At 43.8% G+C, this 20,370-nt stretch overlaps 1 protein-coding gene across 1 annotated transcript in view; it reads left to right on the forward strand.

The window, feature by feature from the left end:
• Positions 1-20,370, forward strand: part of LOC308155400 (retinol dehydrogenase 12) — a 43,320-nt gene that overhangs the window by 19,410 nt on the left and 3,540 nt on the right. The window contains exon 3 of the mRNA XM_080528718.1: positions 14,466-14,555. Within this exon, the coding sequence (XP_080384844.1) occupies positions 14,466-14,555 (90 nt within the window). The remainder of the gene's footprint in view (positions 1-14,465; positions 14,556-20,370) is intronic.

Here is a 20,370-nt window from a genome sequence, read left to right on the forward strand (position 1 = left end):
CCTTGCCCTCCTCAGAGCCCTGGTAACATCACTGTCACGCCCTCTACCTCTAGGTATCCCCTCCTCTCCTTCCAATGCATTCACGTGCATAATGTCCTTGTTTATTACACTTAAAACACATGAACTCCGGGCATTCTCGCAATACATGTCCTGGCTTAATACACAGCCTACATACCCTTACCTGCTTGTCATGAATCACCCTAAAGTGATCCACTCCAACCAGGGTCTCAAACTTTGTAGAGTACGGCAAAGACCTCACCTCTTCTGTGAATTTCACCTTCATGTACCGAGTCCCGTCTGCTATGTCCGTTCCCGGCCATGCCCTTCTTTTGATCGGTGACACCGCTTTCACCCCCCACGACTCCAGCCTCTGCCTGATCACGTCGTCTTTCAAGTATACCGGGAGATTCAAAAACGAGACCACCATCTCATCCACTGCCAAGTCCTTTCCCATTATTCTTACATCTTTAATCAGGAATCCGTCTGTGAGCTTGTCCTTCCCTCCTCTTGATGACAGGGTAATCTCATATTTCCGGTCTCCTTTCGGCCGACAGCCCTCCACATTTCCACACACCTCCTTTATTCCTCGTAACATTTCCATCACAGTAATATTACTTCCCCGCTCCAGTCCCACCTCTACCGTCAGGCTCGCGTCGTACCGCTTATCCGTATTCCATTTCGTTCGTTGTATTTGTTGCCATGTGGTCCGTCCTAGAAGCCTGCGATCAGCACGAAGCTGTCGGGGTACTCAAAACCAAAACCCACTTAAACTTAAATGTCATAAAGTTCGATTGATTTGCCAAAATGTCTTGAAAACTTTCTCAGACCAAACGCAAGTTTGTATCCGTTCACCTCTCGCTCATGCGCAGACGGCAGCTCTAGCTCCTGCGCCACAGCCGCCCGATAGATAGATAGATAGATAGATAGATAGTACATTGCTCCATCGTTTCCTGTTCTCGGTGGATGGTCTCCAGTAACTTTTTAGCTTACAGACCTGCAAAACACATTCGTCCTCTTCTGATGACCATTCATAATTTAACTCAAATGTTATATTTGAAACCAACACACTGATAGATAATCTGATAGATAACGACTGTTAATGTAGTCTAATTAACGGTCATTTAATAGAACACCTGTGCGGCGGAGTGATAGATATAGTTAAAAGTCCCAGTGCTGTTATACTGTATATCGGCACTCATGGAATGTCTCTTGTCCAATCAAATTACTTGGTCGGAACTAACTGTTGTATAAAGTTATATAATGAATATGGGCTTAAAGTGCAGACTCTCAGCTTTAGGGTAAGGGTATTCACATCCAAATTGAAGGAAGGGTTTAGGAATTACAGCTCTTGACCCAGTGTGGGCTATTCCTTCATTATTTCTTTATCAATTAAGCAGGTAAAAGGTCTGAGTTGATTCCAAGTGTGGCATTTGCATTTGGAAGCTGTTGCTGTGTACGCACAACATGCGGACAACGGAGCTCTCAATGCAAGTGAAACAAAAATCCATCAGAGAGATAGCGGGAACATTAATAGTGGCCAAATTAACAGTTTGGATACATTCTGAGAAAAAAAGAACACGCTGGTGAGCTCGGCACCACAAAAAGGTCTGGACGTCCATGGAAGACAACAGTGGTGGATGATCACAGGATCCTTTACATGGTAAGAAAAACCCCTTCACAACATCCAGCCAAGTGAAGAACAGTCTCCAGGAGGTAGGCATATCATTATCCAAGTCTAAAGATCCTCTTGTCCCTGATGCGGTCTCTCTTCACACGGTAGAGGAGTCCACTACGCACTCTCAGCTTCTTCCAGTGTTTCAACAGCCTGAGCACACAGCTAGACTCAGCTGCTCTCTCGTGTGCATTTAGTTTCCTATGTCGCTGCATATAAAAGAGAACCCTGCTCACTACAGCATCTTGTTGCTGGAGATTGTGTAATTGACTCTGTGGGATGGCGATGGAAGGGTCTTCCTCGGGCAATTGCAAATACTCCGGATTAATGTAGGGCAGCTGAGAAACACCCCCAGTGCGATGGACATCCATGACAGCAGACACCTCCTCAGCACTAATGGCACCTCCAGAAGACTCAGGACTCAGGACCTCATCTGTGTCGACATTAGTGTGCTGAACACCTTGACAGTTCGTAGTCAGCCGGAAAGCGTCCTGCACCGTACCAGCCACTACTCCATTCACCTGATCCAGCAAGGACAGGTAAGGCTCCCTCACCAGGCGATGGCTCACACAGGACTTAACAAATGGCTCACGGCTCAGCGCATCAGCGACTATGTTCCTAGGCCCTGGGATATAATTCAGATCGAAATCATATGCAGCAAGTTTGGCCACCCACCTCTGTTCGCATGCATCTAACTTGGGCTTCGTTAGGATGTAGGTCAAGGGGTTGTTATCCGACCACGCTGTGAAATGCACTCCCTTCAGCCAGTGGGAAAACTTCTCGCATACAGCCCACTTCAATGCCAGGAACTCAAGTCGGTGAGCTGGATAGTTCAACTGAGCATGTGACAGCGTCCTACTAGCGAAGGCAACTGGTCGTGCAACTTTATCACCAGGCTGGAGCTGAGAGATGACGGCGCCAATCCCATCGAATGAAGCATCCACTGCTAGGATAAATGGCTTTGCGAAATCAGGATGGGCCAGGGTTACAGAATGCAGGAGATCGCGCTTCAATGTCTCGAAAGCATCCCTACACTCGGGCGTCCAGTCAGCTGGTTTGAGCTTTACAAGATTGTGACATTTCTTCACTGGTTTTCTCCCTCTGCGTGCCTTTTCTCCAGCGTTCTGTCCAGAGAGAAGCTTGAATAGGGGTCTGGCCTTAGAGGAACAATCTTCAATGAAGTGCTGATAGTAAAGCATCATGCCCAAGAAGGACCTAATCTTCTTCTGTGAAGGAGACACCCCATCACTGTCCATCAGATCGGATACCTGTACTTGGCTAATGGCTTCAACCTTTCCAGGGTCCGTCTGCACTCCTGACTCATTGATGATATGGCCGAGAAACCGTATTGATTTCCGCAGAAGATAGCACTTCTTTGGAGCCAATTTGAGATTGTTTGTACAACCATCTCTAGACGCTCGAGTGCCAGCTGTTCTGTAGGAGCGAAGACCATAACATCGTCTAGGTAGCACAATAGACTGGTGAAATTCTGATCCCCAAAGATCGAGAGCATCATCCGCATGAATGTAGCCGGGCTGTTGGACAACCCTTGAGGCATCCGGTTATATTCATGCAGGCCAAAGGGAGAGGAGAACGCAGTGTATTTCTTGTGGTCCTCATGTAAAGGCACGTTGTAGAAACCAGAGGTAAGGTCCATTGTGGAGAAGTAGGCATTACCACCTAGTGCAGCCAGCGCGTCAGCCTGATGAGGCAGCGGATGTGCGTCTTTCGTTGTCCTCGCATTAAGCCATCTGAAGTCCGTACAGATGCGCAACCCTCCATCCTTCTTCCACACAAGAACCAAGGGCGAGGAATATTCGCTGTTGGACTTACGAATTATGCCCTTCTCCTCCATGTCGTTGATGGCAGACCTCAGCTTCTCGTAGTGGTTCGGTGGCACTCTGCGGTAGGGCAGGCGAAATGGCCTCTCGTCCACCAGATGTATCTTGTGCACGAAGTCAGACGCCTCACCACAGTCCAACTTGTGGCGTGAAAAGATTGACTCGTATTTCACAACAAGCTGACAAAGCCTCTCTCTCCACAGGTCAGAGACTTCACACGCGTCCAAGTCTAGGTCGCGTAGACCAAGTTCCTCCAGTGCCTTTCTGATGTCTTCTTTGGGCCTTGCTACAGACTCATCAGTCACGGATTGTGGGGAAGACTGAATGTGGTCGGGCGGGGACAGATCTTCATGCAGGGAAACACGTCCGCCAATTTGGTGTTTCGCTTCAGCACTACCGGCTTACCGGTGGGATTCACAACCTTCATAGGCAGCCATCGGTCGCCCCACATCGGCGTAACAACTCTGCCAACCAGAACTTTATTCGGTCTGCGTCTGGACTGAGTTGGTTCCACAACCACCGTACTGCCCTCTGATATAGGTGCCGACACAGGGAGTCTGCCCCATACAAGATGCTCACTATTTGGCTGTAGCATCACACACTGTTGTAGCTTCAGTGTGCCAACCTTCTCAGGCACTGTCTCACCCCTCCATCTCTCTGTATTGGAAAGGAGAGACAAGAAGTGATGACAGTCCCCATCACTGCCACCACCATGTTCAGATATCCGCCGCCAATAGCTGTCAGTCTTCCTCATCAACTCTAGGATTTTCTTGATGGCATTACTGCCTAGTATCATGTCATTGGTCTGTCCAGGCACCACAAGCATTGGGATGACCATCTTGCAGTCATACACCACCACATCGACATTGTATATTGCCTTAGGTACAACTCGGTGACCACCACATCCTATGATGATGACATCATCAGCGGGGCATCCTCTCAGATCAGGGTTACGCTGCAAGAGACGCGCCTCCGCAGCCTCGCTAAGCGTGCATGCCATAGAACCACTGTCTATCATCGCTCTAAGAGAGACATCTGCAGCGGAGACAGTGGATGACTTGTACGTTGACTCACAATCAGCCATTTCATCATTGGGAGAGATATCAACAGGATCTGCACAGTCCTCCCTTGAATGCAGATCTATAGGTTTCCCTGCTGCGCCGACTGGGCACGCCCCTGCATCGGACACTTGGATCTGGGGTGTCCAGGCGAATGGCACTGGAAGCAGAGCCTCTGGTCACGGCAGTGAGTCCAAGCAGAGTGTCTAGCGTCGCCACACACAGCACACGGCAGATTATTCAGACCCTCAATCCTGGGGGGGCTGGGTCTATACTGCTTGTTTGACATGTCCTTAGCAGGAGCAGACTTCTCCAATAGGACTTTCTCTAGCATTGAGATGATACGTTCAAAGGCCTCTGCCCCCTTGTCTGGGCGAGTATCCTGCTTTTCAGGTGAACACATATCAGTGCCTGACATCTCAACTCTGTTCACTAGCACACCCTCACTGGGCTTTTTACTCACGGCTGCGGCAGCACCGTTCGAGCACACCTGAGTGTGGAACTCGTCAAGTACATCTTGGACCTCTTCAGCAGTCCACTTATCGATCGTCTTTGATCTGAAAGTCATGGCAAGCTCTTTGGATGGACAGTTCCTGATGAACATACGTGTCACCTCCAGGAGAGGGCACTCAAGTGTTTTACCTTGTTCTTTGAGGCGATCAGTGGCAACATCTGCAGCTTGATTGAGGCGTAGCCAGTAGTCATACGCACCTCACCACTCTTCGGCAGCGTGGTGTAGAAGTCGGCTAGGGGGATAGGTGAACAGGGAACAGCAGCAAAATGCTTACGTAGAAGACCATAGATGGCCTCTGGGTTTTCAGCGACATTAATGCCACTGCTCCTCGTCCCATACTTCACTACATCCTTAGCCCTGCCCCTGAGATGGGTGAATATTTCTTCCGCCTGCTGATCTGCTCTGATGTTCGCCTTCTTCACATAACTCCTCATTATGTCTTCCCACTCACGCACATTCACTGCGTCCTTATCATCCCCTCTGAACGTTGAGACTCTGGGTGGATGTATCAGTGGGCTCGGTCTGTGCATGTGCAGTGCTAAGAGGGGGTAGCGTTGAGTCAAGGCGTGCAAGTATGCTATCTGCCAGCTGTAGATAGGGTTGGGTACCGTTTGGGTTTTATCCGGTACCGGTACCTAACCGATACTTTAAAAACGGTACCGGTACCAAAACGGTACTTAATTCGGTACTTTTGATTTTTAAAATGACATATATATATATATAATAATAACACGGTCGACAACATTAAACAATTTTTCACTTTTTTATTGCTGAGGCACAATATATATTAGTTAAATATACACTCAAATTAAAATAAATGAAAATAAAACTCCTGAGCCTTGGGGACTCCATTAAGCTGGGGGTGCCTATCGTTGGTACTGATGTCGAATACGAGTACACACTTGTTCGGCAGCCCCTCAAAGACATCAGAATATTCTTAGAAAAGGGATCTAGTGAAGAGGCCTGCATAGCCCCCAGAACCAAGAAGACCGAGAGGAAATATAACTCTGATGAACTGGAGCCCTCCACCTCGTCAAAATCCAAACTCTGTTGCCGCTCAGCTACTACTACTACTAATGTAATATCTACATGATATATACATGATCTGACACAGTACCCGAATATCAGGAGATCCCCGATCATGTTGTCCACCTAGCAGAGACGCAGCCACACATCCGCACTACGTCATCAACAGACGCATCGAATCCTGGAGTGCACTGTCCAATCAAAGGCTTGCGTTCGTAAACTCGCTCTGAGAGCGTCGCAGCGCACACTGGGCCCGACGTCATAAGGGGAGCAAGTCATTTGATTGGACAGAAGGCATTCCACGAGTGGTGATCAGAATTCCAGAACGAGTTTACGGAACGCACCCATAAGTGGAGCGTCGCGTTATGCTAACCCGCTAGCGGAAGTTGCTATTAGCAACCTTCTCGTTATCCTTCCGTACTCGCTGCTTTCACTGAGTGGAAATTTAACAGGCGATGTGACGTCAAGAGTCACCAGTTGACACCGGAGCGAGATAGAAAAGTACCGAAACGAGGAACCGAAATCTCCTTTGCGATTCGGTACGGGTACATACCGAATGTAAAGTAACCGGTACTTACCGGTACCGATTTTCGGTACCCAACCCTAGCTGTAGACCAACATCTCTAATTATGTCACTCATCTGGCTCACTACATCAGGTAACTGGAAAGCAGAGATTGGGGATGGGGTATCACTGACCTGTGTGCTCGGTGCATGATCAATGTCGTGGCTCTGAGAAGGAACTGTGTCCCCACTAACTGAAAGGGCCCCAGCAGCATCCTGCCTACCCACAACATGAACATCACCCCCCTGAACAGGACTATCATAACTCAACACTGGAATCCCCCTACCTCCACTGAGGAGCATCGCTCTACCCCTCCCAATGCTACTGCTTAGTGGCGTACTGAAACATCCTGGTCTGTAGCTCATGTTGAATTACAATTCAATAAAACAGTACTATACAGACTAATCAGATAAAAGACCAGTAAAGAAAAATGTCACCAAAACAGCAATAAAACTAAAATAAATCACAGATCACATGTGTGATCACATTCATTAATTCAACAATCCACTTGTGCATAACATCACCGAATGAACTGAGTGAAACCATACGCCGCCCACCAGACAGCACGCAGGAGCGGTCCAGCAGAGTGATCCAGCAGAGTGGTCCCGGGTCAAGGTGAAGAGTTGACTTCAGGTCCACAGGTCACGGCACCAATGTGACGGGGTGTATCTTTGAATGAATCACTCTCAGCTGGATGGCTCACGTTCATTTATTCTGTAGAAAACATACAGTGCATCAATTTGTGGACACGGTTGCAGGGTCATCAGGCTAGATTCCAGTCAGTGTTTTCAGATGAACTGACCATACAGTAGTCACTCATACTACACAAATTATAACAATAATATGAAACAAAAATACAAAATGTGTAGACTACATAAATCCTCACTTGTGTGATCGTATAGTGGTATTTGAACAGTCAAGTCAAACAATCAATTATATATATTAACAATAACAATACAATGCATAGAAAAACAGCGCAACTGGAATACACGCATGCACACCACGTGCAACACATGGCTGCAACCTGACTGCTAGGTTAGCTGGTGCAAACTAGCGAGGTGGAAAACCCAACCTCATACAATACGGTCTACTAACTTTGGCAGAACAACAGACATACAATAGCACAACAATAATAATATTACCTGTAGAAAACATGTACAGTGCATCAATTTGTGGACACGGTTGCAGGGTCATCAGGCTAGATTCTAAAATGATGTTACACACGGACATTCACGTTAGCGCCATCATTGTTAACAACAGAATACTCACATTAACAACTTGTGATATGTTCCAAACTAAAATACTATAAATGGGGAAACTCAAAACAGCTATCTTACTTATCAAACATTAAAATAAAACATAGGTACATTGATAATCTCTCAAACGATATTCGATCTCAGACCCTGTAGAAAACGTGACCTACCCAATCAGTGTTTTCAGATGAACTGAGCAGGATCACGTTGCGTCCCGCGCTATGCACTGTACAGCTGCATTTACACAGCATCCGGGTCACGGATACACCCCGGATATACCACGTCATTAAACCCCTAGAGGGTGCAGTTTAGCTCTATTTTAGCTATAATTGAACTTGAACTTTCTACTCCGTTACAGAGGCTTGGATCGGCTCATGACCCGACGCATACCACATCATCTGTAAAAAAAAAAAAACAGTGGAGGTAGTGTGAAGGCATGGGCATGCATGGCTTCCAATGGCACTGGGTCACTAGTGTTTATTGATGATGTGACAGAAGACCAGGGCTGGACTGGGACAAAAATTAGGCCCTGGCATTTTTGGCCCAGACAGGCCCACCCCAATCGGTCGGACCACACCCACCAGCACAAAAATACTTGCCTTATATACTCGTCTTATATAATGTGCTGTACAGTCATATGACAAACTGTAGTATTCCCCCAAACCACTACAAAGACGACGCTGCTCATTTTTTGAGCCTTGATTGGCTACGAGTAGTTGACAGAGTGCAGCAGCTTGCACTGGGCCTGGTCTTCAAGATACGCTACACCACAAAGACACCCAAGTACCTGTCAACATACTTCCAAAAAGTGAACAACGTCCACACATACAACACCAGAGGAAGCTCCACGAACCACGTTCAACCGCGTTGCACCACAAACAAGGGGTTAAACTCGTTTGCAAACTATGCAGTAAAAATGTGGAACGCCCTTCCTATAATCTTAAAGGAGTGCAAAACACTGCCCACCTTCAAAACCACTCTCAAAAAACATTTACAGGAGGCTGCAATCCGTAACTGGACCCTCTAAATCAAAAATCAGATTAAAAGACCCGAACTACCCACTGTACATACTTTGTGTTTTGTCCCCCGCCCCCACCTGTGGTGTATGTCCCCACCTGTCCTACCCGCTGTACATACCTTATGTTTTGTTGTATTGTTCTTCCCATGATGGATGTGTGTTTATCTTGTAGATAGTAATAGTTATTTGTCTGTATTATCTTGTAGATAGTACTAGCTTTTTTGTCTGTCTTACATGTAACGATGAATTGAGAATCAAGGACCCCAATTGAAATAAGCCAGTGGCTTTCTTGGGTTTTTATCCTGTTAGTTGACCTTGTATGTAATATGTACTTTCATGTACCTACTTCTGCAAATCTTCTAATAAAGTTTTCAATCAAAAAAAATCAAAAACATACAGTAAGCAATGGTACCAGTGCAAGTAGACCAGTGTACTCAGTGATCAGATTCCAGAGCGAATTTACGAACGCAGCCTTGTTGTTCTAGATTTATTTTTCCATTATCAACCTATCATTGCGCTTTAGAGTAAAACAAAGCACGCAACTGTCGCGTCTATCTTTTCATGGCAACTCTACATTGTGATTTACAAGGGATATTAACTAATATGAAGTAATATTATTACTTGGTTACATTTTGCAATTGATCCGCAGTACACATGCGTGCCGAACCGTGGGGGGCGATCCGTTACACCCCTACACAGCTACCTATATTTTCCTTACCGGGTCAACGGTTACAGGCTGACTCGGCCCCGCTTCTTCTGTATCCTCTCTATCCTCTGTATCTGTACCCTGCTCCCGCTCCTCCCTGCTAGCCTCCTCTTCAACCTGTTGCTGTTGCTGCTGTGGTAAACTTGAGGGTGCAGCAAACATGTCCCTAATGTTTACACATTTGGCAGGATCTGCCTCGAGTTTCTTCTTGTTTTTCTCCCTATGTTTTTCCCAGCCTCCCTTCCGTTTTAGTGTGCTTTTGCGCTCCATCTCTCTCAGTATCTATCTAGTAACTATCCAGGCTAACTAAATGTATTTTGCTGGCCGGCTCGGCCCAAAACTACCGCGAAACTGAGACGCGGTCTGGTGCTGCGTGCGTGCGTGACCCCTGACCCCCCCCCCCCCCCCCTTCTCTCTGTTGATTGGGCCAGCCCAGTGTCTGTATAGAAAATTAACCAACGGGCCGCTGTCCCTGATTTATGGGCCGTTCAATGGTAGCTTTCGATTTATGGGCCGTTCGATGGTAGCTTTCGGCCGGGCCGGCTGGTAAAAAAAAAAAAAAAACTTATTTTTTTTTTTTTTTTTTGCCGGTCGGCTCGGCCCAAAACTACCGCGGCCCACCGGGCAAATGCCCGGTATGCCAGATGGCCAGTCCAGCCCTGCAGAAGACAGAAGCAGACAGATGAATTCTGAAGTGTTTAGGGATATACTGTCTGCTCAGATTCAGACAAAAATACTGTGTAAGCAACCCAGGAGTTTTTTAAGGCAAAGAAGTAGAATATTCTACAATGGCTGAATCAATCACCTGATCTCAACCCGATCAAGCATGTATTTCACTTGCTGAAGACAAAACTAACGCCAGAAAGACCCACGAACAAACAACAACTGAAGACAGCTGCAGTAAAGACCTGGCAAAGCATCACAAAAGATTCACTACAAAGTTATAAAAATGAACATTTTATGTATGATTATCTTAATTTGTCCAATTACTTTTGAGCTCCTGAAAATAAGGGACTGTGTATAAAAAAAAATGTTCAACCCCTTGAATTAAAGCCGTAAGCCTGCACTTCAATTGCATCTCGATTGTTTAATTTCAAATCCATTGTGGTGGCATACAGACAAAATTATGAAAATTGTGTCACTGTCCAAATATTTCCAGACCTAACTGTATATATAAAAAACATCCTGTGCTTCCCTATGATGTTTTTATGACTATGTTAGACTGAAAATGATCCTTTTAGTGGAATTATGTTTTTTTGAATTGCTCCTAAAACTAAAAGTCACGTGCCATGACGTAATCTCATGAAATTAGACATGTTGTCCTTATCATCATCAGTTGGAATGAGGTGATAAACTAAAAGATTCCCTGGCTGGAGCTAATGGCAAATTGTTGCTCTCCCACATACTTTTGCTTAGGTTAAGAAACAAAACCAGAGGAGACGTTCACCTTTAATCATTAGGTTGTGTGTGTCAACAGCTTCCAAACCCTCCTCACTGAATAGGCCAAAATTATAATTCTGATGAAGACACAACCATTTATCATTTATTTGGTCATTTAGTTGGAGTAGCAGTTGGAATGGGCTGACAAGCCGATGATTCCCTTGCTGGAGCTAATCGCTAATTGTTGCGCTCACATACTTTCACTATTAGGAACGGAAACTACACCAGAAGTTCCCAGTGAATGTGTCCTTGATACTACTGTTAGGAGCTTGTGTTTGTGACCATGCCAAAAATGATTGAGTCAAGGGAAGTGCAGGTTTGTGTGTGTGTGTGTGTGTGTGTGTGTATGTGTGTGTCTGTGTGTGTGTCTGTGTGTGTGTGTGTGTGTGTGTGTGTGTGTGTGTGTGTGTGCATGCATGCATGCGTGTGTGAGAACTCAAACACTTGTTCATCTTACACGCAGTGGTTGAACCGGTCCTCCTGAGTAATTCACCTGTGTCACTTGATACAGTGTCGCACGCAGACGCACTCCCAGTGTTCTCTGGCTCATAGAGGGTGAGGACCATAGTGACAGGGTTTGATTAATAGGTCCCCATCTCGGCAATTGTAAAAGCTCACAATCGAGCCAAACAAGTCTTGTTGTGAACAAATGTGTTTTCCGGTTTTTGGCATAGGACGACAAACGAAGCGATGAAGAACCCACTCGATATCATATCCAACAATTTTACATTCACTAAATACCTACATTTAGTTAGCAAAGTTGGGTGGGGGGTATTATTCGTATTAGTGTGTCAGTGTGTGTAGCCACGCCCACTCCAGCTGTATTTAAGTTGCCATGTGTGTGCGTCTGGATCTGTTGACAAATTTACAAGATGGATGCGGACGCTCTAGCTAATGCTATAAACCGAATTTCTGAAGCCGGTAGAAATATCGACAGTGGGCAATTAATGAACTCCTTCATATTGGACTATACAGGATTTCAGACATTGATCTCCACATCAGTTCACTTTCATGGGACAGTCGTCTGCAGAGAGACCTTCTGCTGTGTTCTTGGGTAAGTTTTAGTGAGTTACATGTGTTGTATACTAGAATTTTGTGTTGTTTACTTAGGATAGCCAAACAGTTATTTGTCGTTTTGTGAGTAAGGTAGATAGCGCCGTTGTTAGCATCAGTTATCAGACCACTGAAACTGCTCACCACAATTATGCCACCCCTCTACAAAACTAATGAGATGGTGGGAGGAAGAAATACGTTGTCAAAGACAAAACATAATGAATAAATACATTTGTTGCAGACCTACTAATATACTAAACATGCAACAACTGTACAGTATGTTTCATGCACCATTTTAGTGTGTTTGTGTGTACCAGCTAGCCAAACAAGTGTTAGCTTGTTAGCTAGCTAGCTAGCTTTGTTAGAGATGTAATAGATTATAGAAAAAGTAAATGCTTTTGTAATGAACGGTAATCAGGGGTTTTCCTGCATAGAGAATTTTGAGGCGGCCGCCTCCGTCATATTTCTAGCCGCCTCCAGCTCTCGACAAAACTCTGACAGTCGTATTTTCTACGGTGGATTTCTGTCATTTCTAACTGCAATTGCGGCACTGCGCCGACGTGGTGGCGGGGGCGCTGTTTCGCAAATAAGTTAGCTTTCGTGTTTGCTAGCGAAATAGCTGATAGTTGATATTGACTGCTCAAGGAGAATACATATTAAGTACAGAATGCCTGAGAGCCTTATATTGCATTATATTACATTATATTTTGATTGGTCATCTGGTGCCTGAATATTGTGTTTTCCTTAACATAAATAATGACATTTCCACCATAAGTTGATGCAGAAAGGTCACAAATTGGTGCATATCAATTCACCAGAATCAAGAAATTAAGTGTTTGATGCTCGTGGACCCCCAGACAGCCCCGCTTCATGGGTCCCCCCCGATGTCAAACACCACTGGTACCACCTCCGCCTCATTTTGAGCCAGGAAAAACCCTGGTAATGTTATGTGGAATCAAAAATAATGATTAATTCATTGATATGTAGATTTGCTGTAGAATAATACTGTGAATTGAAATGATTTCACTAGCCTACTTCAGTACAAGTACAGTACACTGAGTCTATGGAAAACCTACACTTTTTGATGCCCAGATGGGATGGGAAGGAACTACGCCGAAGTCCCACTAGATGCTTTATGGACTATAATGATAAATGCATATGCACACGGACAACATTATAATTTTTTACCATTCTATTATTGTATTGCTCAATTGTATCTTGCCAAATGTTTTCCATTGCCATGAATTTTACTCTCTTGTACTTGTAATGGGACGTAATAAACTTTTGGCACACAGGGCAATAAAAAATCATGAATCTTGAATTATTATTATTATTATTATTATTATTATTTAGCTATTTAAACGTGTCAGCCCTGCAATTTTGGTTAGCTGACAACCCCACTGACAGATGACAGGTAGGTAATGACAGGTAGTGTAATGGGGAAGTGGTTGTCTTGAGGGTGTGGTTGTCTTGAGGGAGTGATTAGGGTGGAGTTAACCAGCTGTTTCAGATTTCAATGTATGACACATCATTTTAAAGCTTACAATCTACCCTTTCATAATCCGGAGAAAACAGAAAAAAGATTTTGCCCTAGTTGAGGACTTTTTAACCATGCCCTGTCACATATTATTGGATTCATCTTGGCCGTTTGCCTATAATGGAGTTGACAGGGTGGTGGTATTCTGCAGGGTTGCAGGTGTGGTGCACGGTGTAACAACTTTGGCTGGCCAGCAACCGGCTCAAAATACCTTCTACCGCAGCGAAGAATCAGTCCAAATATAATAATAATACCTGTAACATCCTGCTAGCAAGTTCTACAATGGCGCTAGTAGGGAAGACTGGGTTGATCATATATGAGAGTGTGGTAGACACACAAATAAAACGTTGATTTTGAAATAAGATGATCTAAATCAGTGCATAGCCAAGAATCAGTCATCAGCTGGTTACAAAAACCACCAGAGTTTTAGTTTCTAGGCTTGGTGAGTCAATGTGTGTGTGTGTGTGTGTGTGTGTGTGTGTGTGTGTGTGTGTGTGTGTGTGTGTGTGTGTGTGTGTGTGTGTGAGTGTGTGTGTGTGTGTGTGTGTGTGTGTGTGTGTGTGTGTGTGTCTTATAGTATTGATCAACCCACTGGTCTTGTGCGAATAACATCCTGTGTGTGGCAGAACTGGTTGTTGGCTCAGCATTATTGTAACAAATTGTTTCCAGGATGTCAAAATGCACTGTTAGTATTTATGTCCTTTAGAATTGTACTTTGTATGTGGACATAAATAAAGAATTTAAAATGTTCCCTCACCATGGTAATGTTTTATTGTGTCATCAGGCCTGCCTAGAGGGATAACCAAAGACGGACTGGAGGTGTCCTTCGCCACCAACCATGTTGGGCCCTTTCTCCTCACCAACCTCCTTCTCGGTAGGTCACACAAGAATAATTTCCCTGCCTTACTTTGCTGCTCCGCCCCTTCAGCTGTAATACTATTGTTCCGACTGAAAGTATCCCAAGAAAACAAAAAGGGACTAAACCAAAGTGCTGCTCAAAAAGCCGTCCACATAAAGCCAGCCACAACATAAGAAGTCACTGAAATGGCATATAAAAGGTTAATCATTTAATAGTAAGCCCTCATACCTACACCAAAAAGTATTATTAATTAAAATTAATATTAAAATTATTACACGCAACACAGAAGAAAAAAAAACATCCACTAATAATGGTAAACAAAACAGGCATCTCCCCACTACCTTAAGTTGTCAAGTCTGTGGCAGCGTCGAAGGGGGAAAGTAAACAAAGGAAATATACTCACCACCCTGCCAGACAAGGTCAACAGAAGTTACATATTTCAAAGGGGAGAAAGCAAACACAAATGAACCCCATAACCCTTGTTTTAACCAAAACAAGCAGACAAGCTCATATAACTCCTATTTTAGAAACTCTACACTGGCTTCCTGTTAAGTTCAGAATAGATTTCAAGATCCTTCTGCTTGTTTATAAAGCTCTCACTGGCATAGCACCAGAATATCTGAAAGACCTTTTACTAGCATATCAGCCCAATAGAGCTCTCAGGTCTTCTGACGCTGGTTTTCTCTGTGTACCACATGTACAAAAGAAGAGATTTGGTGAGGCTGCATTCTCATTTTATGCACCCAAAGTGTGCAATGCACTGCCAGTTTATATTAGGGATGCAACCTCAGCAAATATGTTCAAGTCAAGACTAAAAACCCATTTTTAATATTGCCTTTAAATGACTAAATAATTAAATTAAGGTTATAAAAACCCATCCTTTTAATATTGCATTTAAATTACAAAATAATTAAATTAAGATTATATAATGATTAAAGCACTTTGAGCTGCAACGTTTGCAGGAAAAGTGCTATACAAATAAAGTTATTATTATTATTATTATTATTATTATTATTATTATTATTATTATTATTATTATTATTATTATTATTATTATTATTATTATAACAAAACAGAGACAAGATACAGAAACAAAAGGTATGCAGTGTCGAGAGAGCAACCCCAAACATTCCCACAGGCTGCAGTCTTTGGAAGGGCTTGGAACTCAGCCACAGCTGCAGCACATCAGCATGATCAGCATCCCATGGCCCCATCTCCTCATGCACACCGGCTTTCACACCGGCAAAGAACCGTGCCGGTTCGCGTTCGCGTTCGGAAACCTCTGAACCTTGGTGCTGTCTGGCGAACGAGCCCGCGTTCATACCAGTGTAACCTGAACCATCCGCGTCATCAACGCTGGGTGATGAAGGGGCGGGATAAACAAAACAATTCACAACTAGATGGCAGCTACTTCACTGGAAAAGAGGATAATATCTTCCACTACTACAGTATCTGAAATAAACACAATTTTCTGTGAAACAAAACAAAAGACACTTTCTATATGCGCTCTTTTACTAATCAGCTGCTCCATTACTGGAATAGAAATGGCTTACGAAATTCGCTGCGCGCGTGTGCGTGTGTGTGTTTGCTGAGCATGTGAGGAAGATAGAGAGAATAATGACACTTTTGATATTGTTTTTGATCACTAATGATTAGATTTAGATTAGATTACATTTTGTCTACTTCCTCCTTGCTGGTCTCTGCAGCCTAGAATAGGACGCACCCACTGACGACGTGACTGTTCTACGTTTTGGTTCGCGCTTGAGAACCACTATTTTTTGGTGCCCGCTGCGAACCAACTTTTTAGGTTCCGAACCAATTGAGCTTCGGTCTGAACGCGCCGGCCGGTTCCAGACTTGGTTCGCGAACGCGAACCGGCACGGTTCTTTGCCGGTGTCAACTGTTCCGGTTCGCATTCCAAGAACCAAGTCTGGAACCGGCCGGCGCGTTCAGACCGAAACTCCGAATTGGTTCGGAGACTGAAAAGTTGGTTCGCAAGCGGGAACCAAAACGTAGAACAGTCACGTCGTCAGTGGGTGTGTCATATTCTAGGCTGCAAGACCAGCAAGAAGGAAGGAGACAAAATGTAATTTAATCGAAATCTAATTATTAGTGATCAAAACAATTATCAAAAGTTTAATAATTCTCTCTAGAATGAACGCATGTAGAAAGTGTCTTTTGTTTTGTTTCATAGAAAATAGTGTTTATTTCAGATACTGTAGTGGAAGATATTATCCTAATTTCCAGTGAAGTAGCTGCCATCTAGTTGTGAGATTTCTGTTCATCCCGCCCCTTCATCACCCATAGTTGATGACGCAGATGGTTCTGGTTACACTGGTATGAACGCGGGCTGGTTCGCCAGACAGCACCAAGGTTCGGACGTTCCCGAACGCGAACTGGAATGGTTCTTTGCTGGTGTGAAAGCCCTACCAGTGGAGGAAATTGGACAGGACCATAACACTATCACCACCAATTCTATACCCTATCATGTATGTCCTGGGGGGTATTCCATGTATGTTGATAACTACATCAGCGATTAGTTGAAAAGCCTGGTTCAAGCTAATCTCGATTGTGATTTAAGACTCAAGTCATTCCAATAATCCAATTCAGGTTTGTCTGAATGATAACTCAGTTGGGGGCGCTTAGGTGGCGTAGCGGGTTAAGCGTTGACCATGAAACCGCAGGGTCCCCGGTTCGATTCTGGCCGGGGGCATATCCTGCATGTCATCCCTCCTCTCTCTCTCACCCATCCTTCCTGTCTAAATCTCTACTGTATCTGTCAATAAAATGAAAAAATATGAGTGGGACTGCCCCACTCAGAAAAAATAAGTTAGAGAACTCAGTTCAGGCTTGGAAATGCTGCCTTTTGGCACACACAGAGTAATAAGCAGGCCAGAACAGCCGTTTGTCAAAAAGAAGATTCTATGACTGTAAAATGACAGCGCAGCGCTCTGCTTATGAAGACGAAAAATAAGAAGTAAAAAAGGGCAATACTGCCGCAATTAACAAGCGAGGGAAATTACTTAAATTGCTGACAGATTAAATGCATACATCATACTAGCCCCTACTTATTATTTTTAAATAAATTAACATTCACTACTGTGGTTATATTAGCAGCAGGCTACACAATGTTGAATCATCAGGATGGCAGAGTGGTATTAGCCACTGGTGTCAAATTTTTGGGTTTTGAGGTTCAAATCCCGCTTCTGACAAATACTTTTTACTGCATTCCGTTGACTGATACTTGTACTCTGCAATAACAATAAAGTTGAATCTAATCTAAAAATGTATGTTTAAAATTATGGTGGAGGCTAATTTACGAGACCTGACATAACTGCAATGGTGTTTGCAGGGCCGGCCCAAGCCATAAATGGCCTAAGCGGTCACTTAGGGCCACAACCACTAGAGGGGGCCACACTCACACAACAAATATGTTGTAGTTTTTTAGTTTTTTTTTAGGACTGATGTTGGATGGTCTTTTGAGTCCATCTTAATGCAAGGATAATAGTTAATGTAATTTTGGAATCAATATCTTTGTTTTTATAGGGTCTCTGATTTGCATAGGAATCAATGTGGATCCGTTTGGCATTATAAATTGAGCAAATGGAGAGGAACAAAACTGCTCAGGAATGTGACCCTGAGGCCTAAGGAGACTACACAAATGTACAAAGTTGAATGGTGGAGAGGAAAAAGCACAGTCAATGGGACAACATCATCTCAGTCACTCAGTGTGTACAAAATTGGTCTATATCCAAGTGACCAAAAAAACTACTTTGATGCTCCAAGTTTCTGCACCATCTCTCGTGTGAAGAATAGTGGTAGCTGTATCAATTTATGGGTATATTTGTCACTGGCAGGGACTGAGGAGTTTGTCAGGATCAAGAGAGAATTATCCAATTTGCTGAGTTGGTAGTGACATCCTAATCTACACAGTGTGTAATTGATTCCTATGCAAATCAGAGGCCCTATAAAAACAAAAATATTGATTCCAAAATTACATTAACTATTATCCTTGCATCAAGACTCAATTGAACTTACTGAGTGATTTGTTGATGACATTTTTGTCACTATGTTTAGCTAATTCTATGCACATTAAGTATTTCTGTGTTGCAGAAATTTCTAAAAACCTGTTTTCACTTTGTCATTATGGGGTATTGTGTGTGGATTGATGCCCCCCCTTGTCGATTAAACACCCGTCTATCAAAAACGCCCATCAATCGAAAACTCCAACCCAGTGACAAAACGTGTGTGTTTGTGGGGGGGCACATAAAAAATCTGGCTTAGGTGTTTGAAGTCTTTCTGACTAGTAAATGATGTTCTTCTAGAATTGTAACTGGCCCATGGATTTGGCATAGATTACTATTTCTTATGATTACTGATGGATAGATGATTCACTTACTTAGACAGATGTATTTATTGTAAAGAAGACACTATTTGCATGAAGGCTGATTACCATTATGATAAATGCCCAAAAATTTAAACATTAAATTAAACTCCACCACTCAGGCAAGGATCGAACCAGCAACCTTCTGATTGCTTGCCAGCTGCTTCAACCCCTGCACCAGACGCACTGCTCTGCTGTAAATGATGCAAGCTGAGACACATACCTATCTGTTTACACCTTTTTCTCTATCTATCCGTCTATCTATCACACTATCAAACGATATATCTATATTACCGATTGAGTCAGTTTTGGAGTGCTGGCATTATCCTGGTTGGGCAGACTCTGTGCTATGTCTATCTTATCTATCTCGAAAGAGGTCGGACCTAATGTTTCCAAAAAGACACTTGACGGAACTGTCTTTCGGGATTTAGTTTCCACCTGTTAGACATTTTTGACACGCATCTAACTTAATATTGATAGTTAACCTGGTAGGTACCAGGTTAGTTCTGAGACATAAGTTGTCAATGTATCGATTGTAAGTCGCTTTGGAACAAGGTGTCTGTTAAATGTCAAAAATGGCAAATGTAAATGGTAACTCAGAAGAGATTTCTTTCAGCCACATTCAGGGAACGGAACTCGCACTGAAATTATCGCGGTTTATCAAAATAGGAGGAGGAGGAAAGGTGCTGCTAATGTCATCAACCTTTTTTTCAAAGTAAGTGACAAAGTCATCAGCAGACAGGGAGGAAGGAGGAGGGGGAGGAGGTGGGTTGAGGAGTGTGGAGAATGTGGAGAACCGTTTCCTAGGATTAGAGGCAGAAGAATGTATTTTGGAATGATAGTAGGATGCTTTAGCAGCTGATGCAGAGGAGGCGTAGTTGGAAAGGAGAGAGTGATAAAGGTTAAGGTCATCAGGGAGGCCGGTTCTTCTCCATCTCCTCTCAGCTGCCCTGAGCTCTATTCTACAAGCAGGTAGGGTTACAGAAAGCCAGGGAGCACGTGGAGAGGACCGTGCTGGCTTTAAGGTAAATGGAGAGAGGGCGTCAAAGGATGACGAGAGAGCGGATAGGAGGGTGGAGGATGCTGAATCAGGATAATGCCAGCACTCCAAAACTGACTCAACCGGTAATCAATCAGCCAAACAGCAGTGAATATGCAACAGAATCATTGAACAAACCAAATCATCTAACCTTTTTTTTCAATTTCTGAAAAGTTAGAGATACAGTTTTTCCAAGACACAGCTAGTTACAGTTCATGTTACTGTCTCAATTGTCACATTGACTTTTTGTATTCCATGCTATGTGTTTATGTTTACCTGTGTGCTATGTTATGTGCTGTATGTATTGTTATTTGGCTTCATGATATGTTGCATTATAATGAGTGACCCCGATAATCTTTTGACCTCTTTCTCTCTCTCTCTCTTCTCACCCTCCCTTGTTTCTCCCC

The sequence above is a fragment of the Nansenia antarctica genome (genome assembly GCF_963989245.1).
Source record: "Nansenia antarctica genome assembly, chromosome: 4".
In the NCBI taxonomy this organism is placed as follows: domain Eukaryota; kingdom Metazoa; phylum Chordata; class Actinopteri; order Argentiniformes; family Microstomatidae; genus Nansenia; species Nansenia antarctica.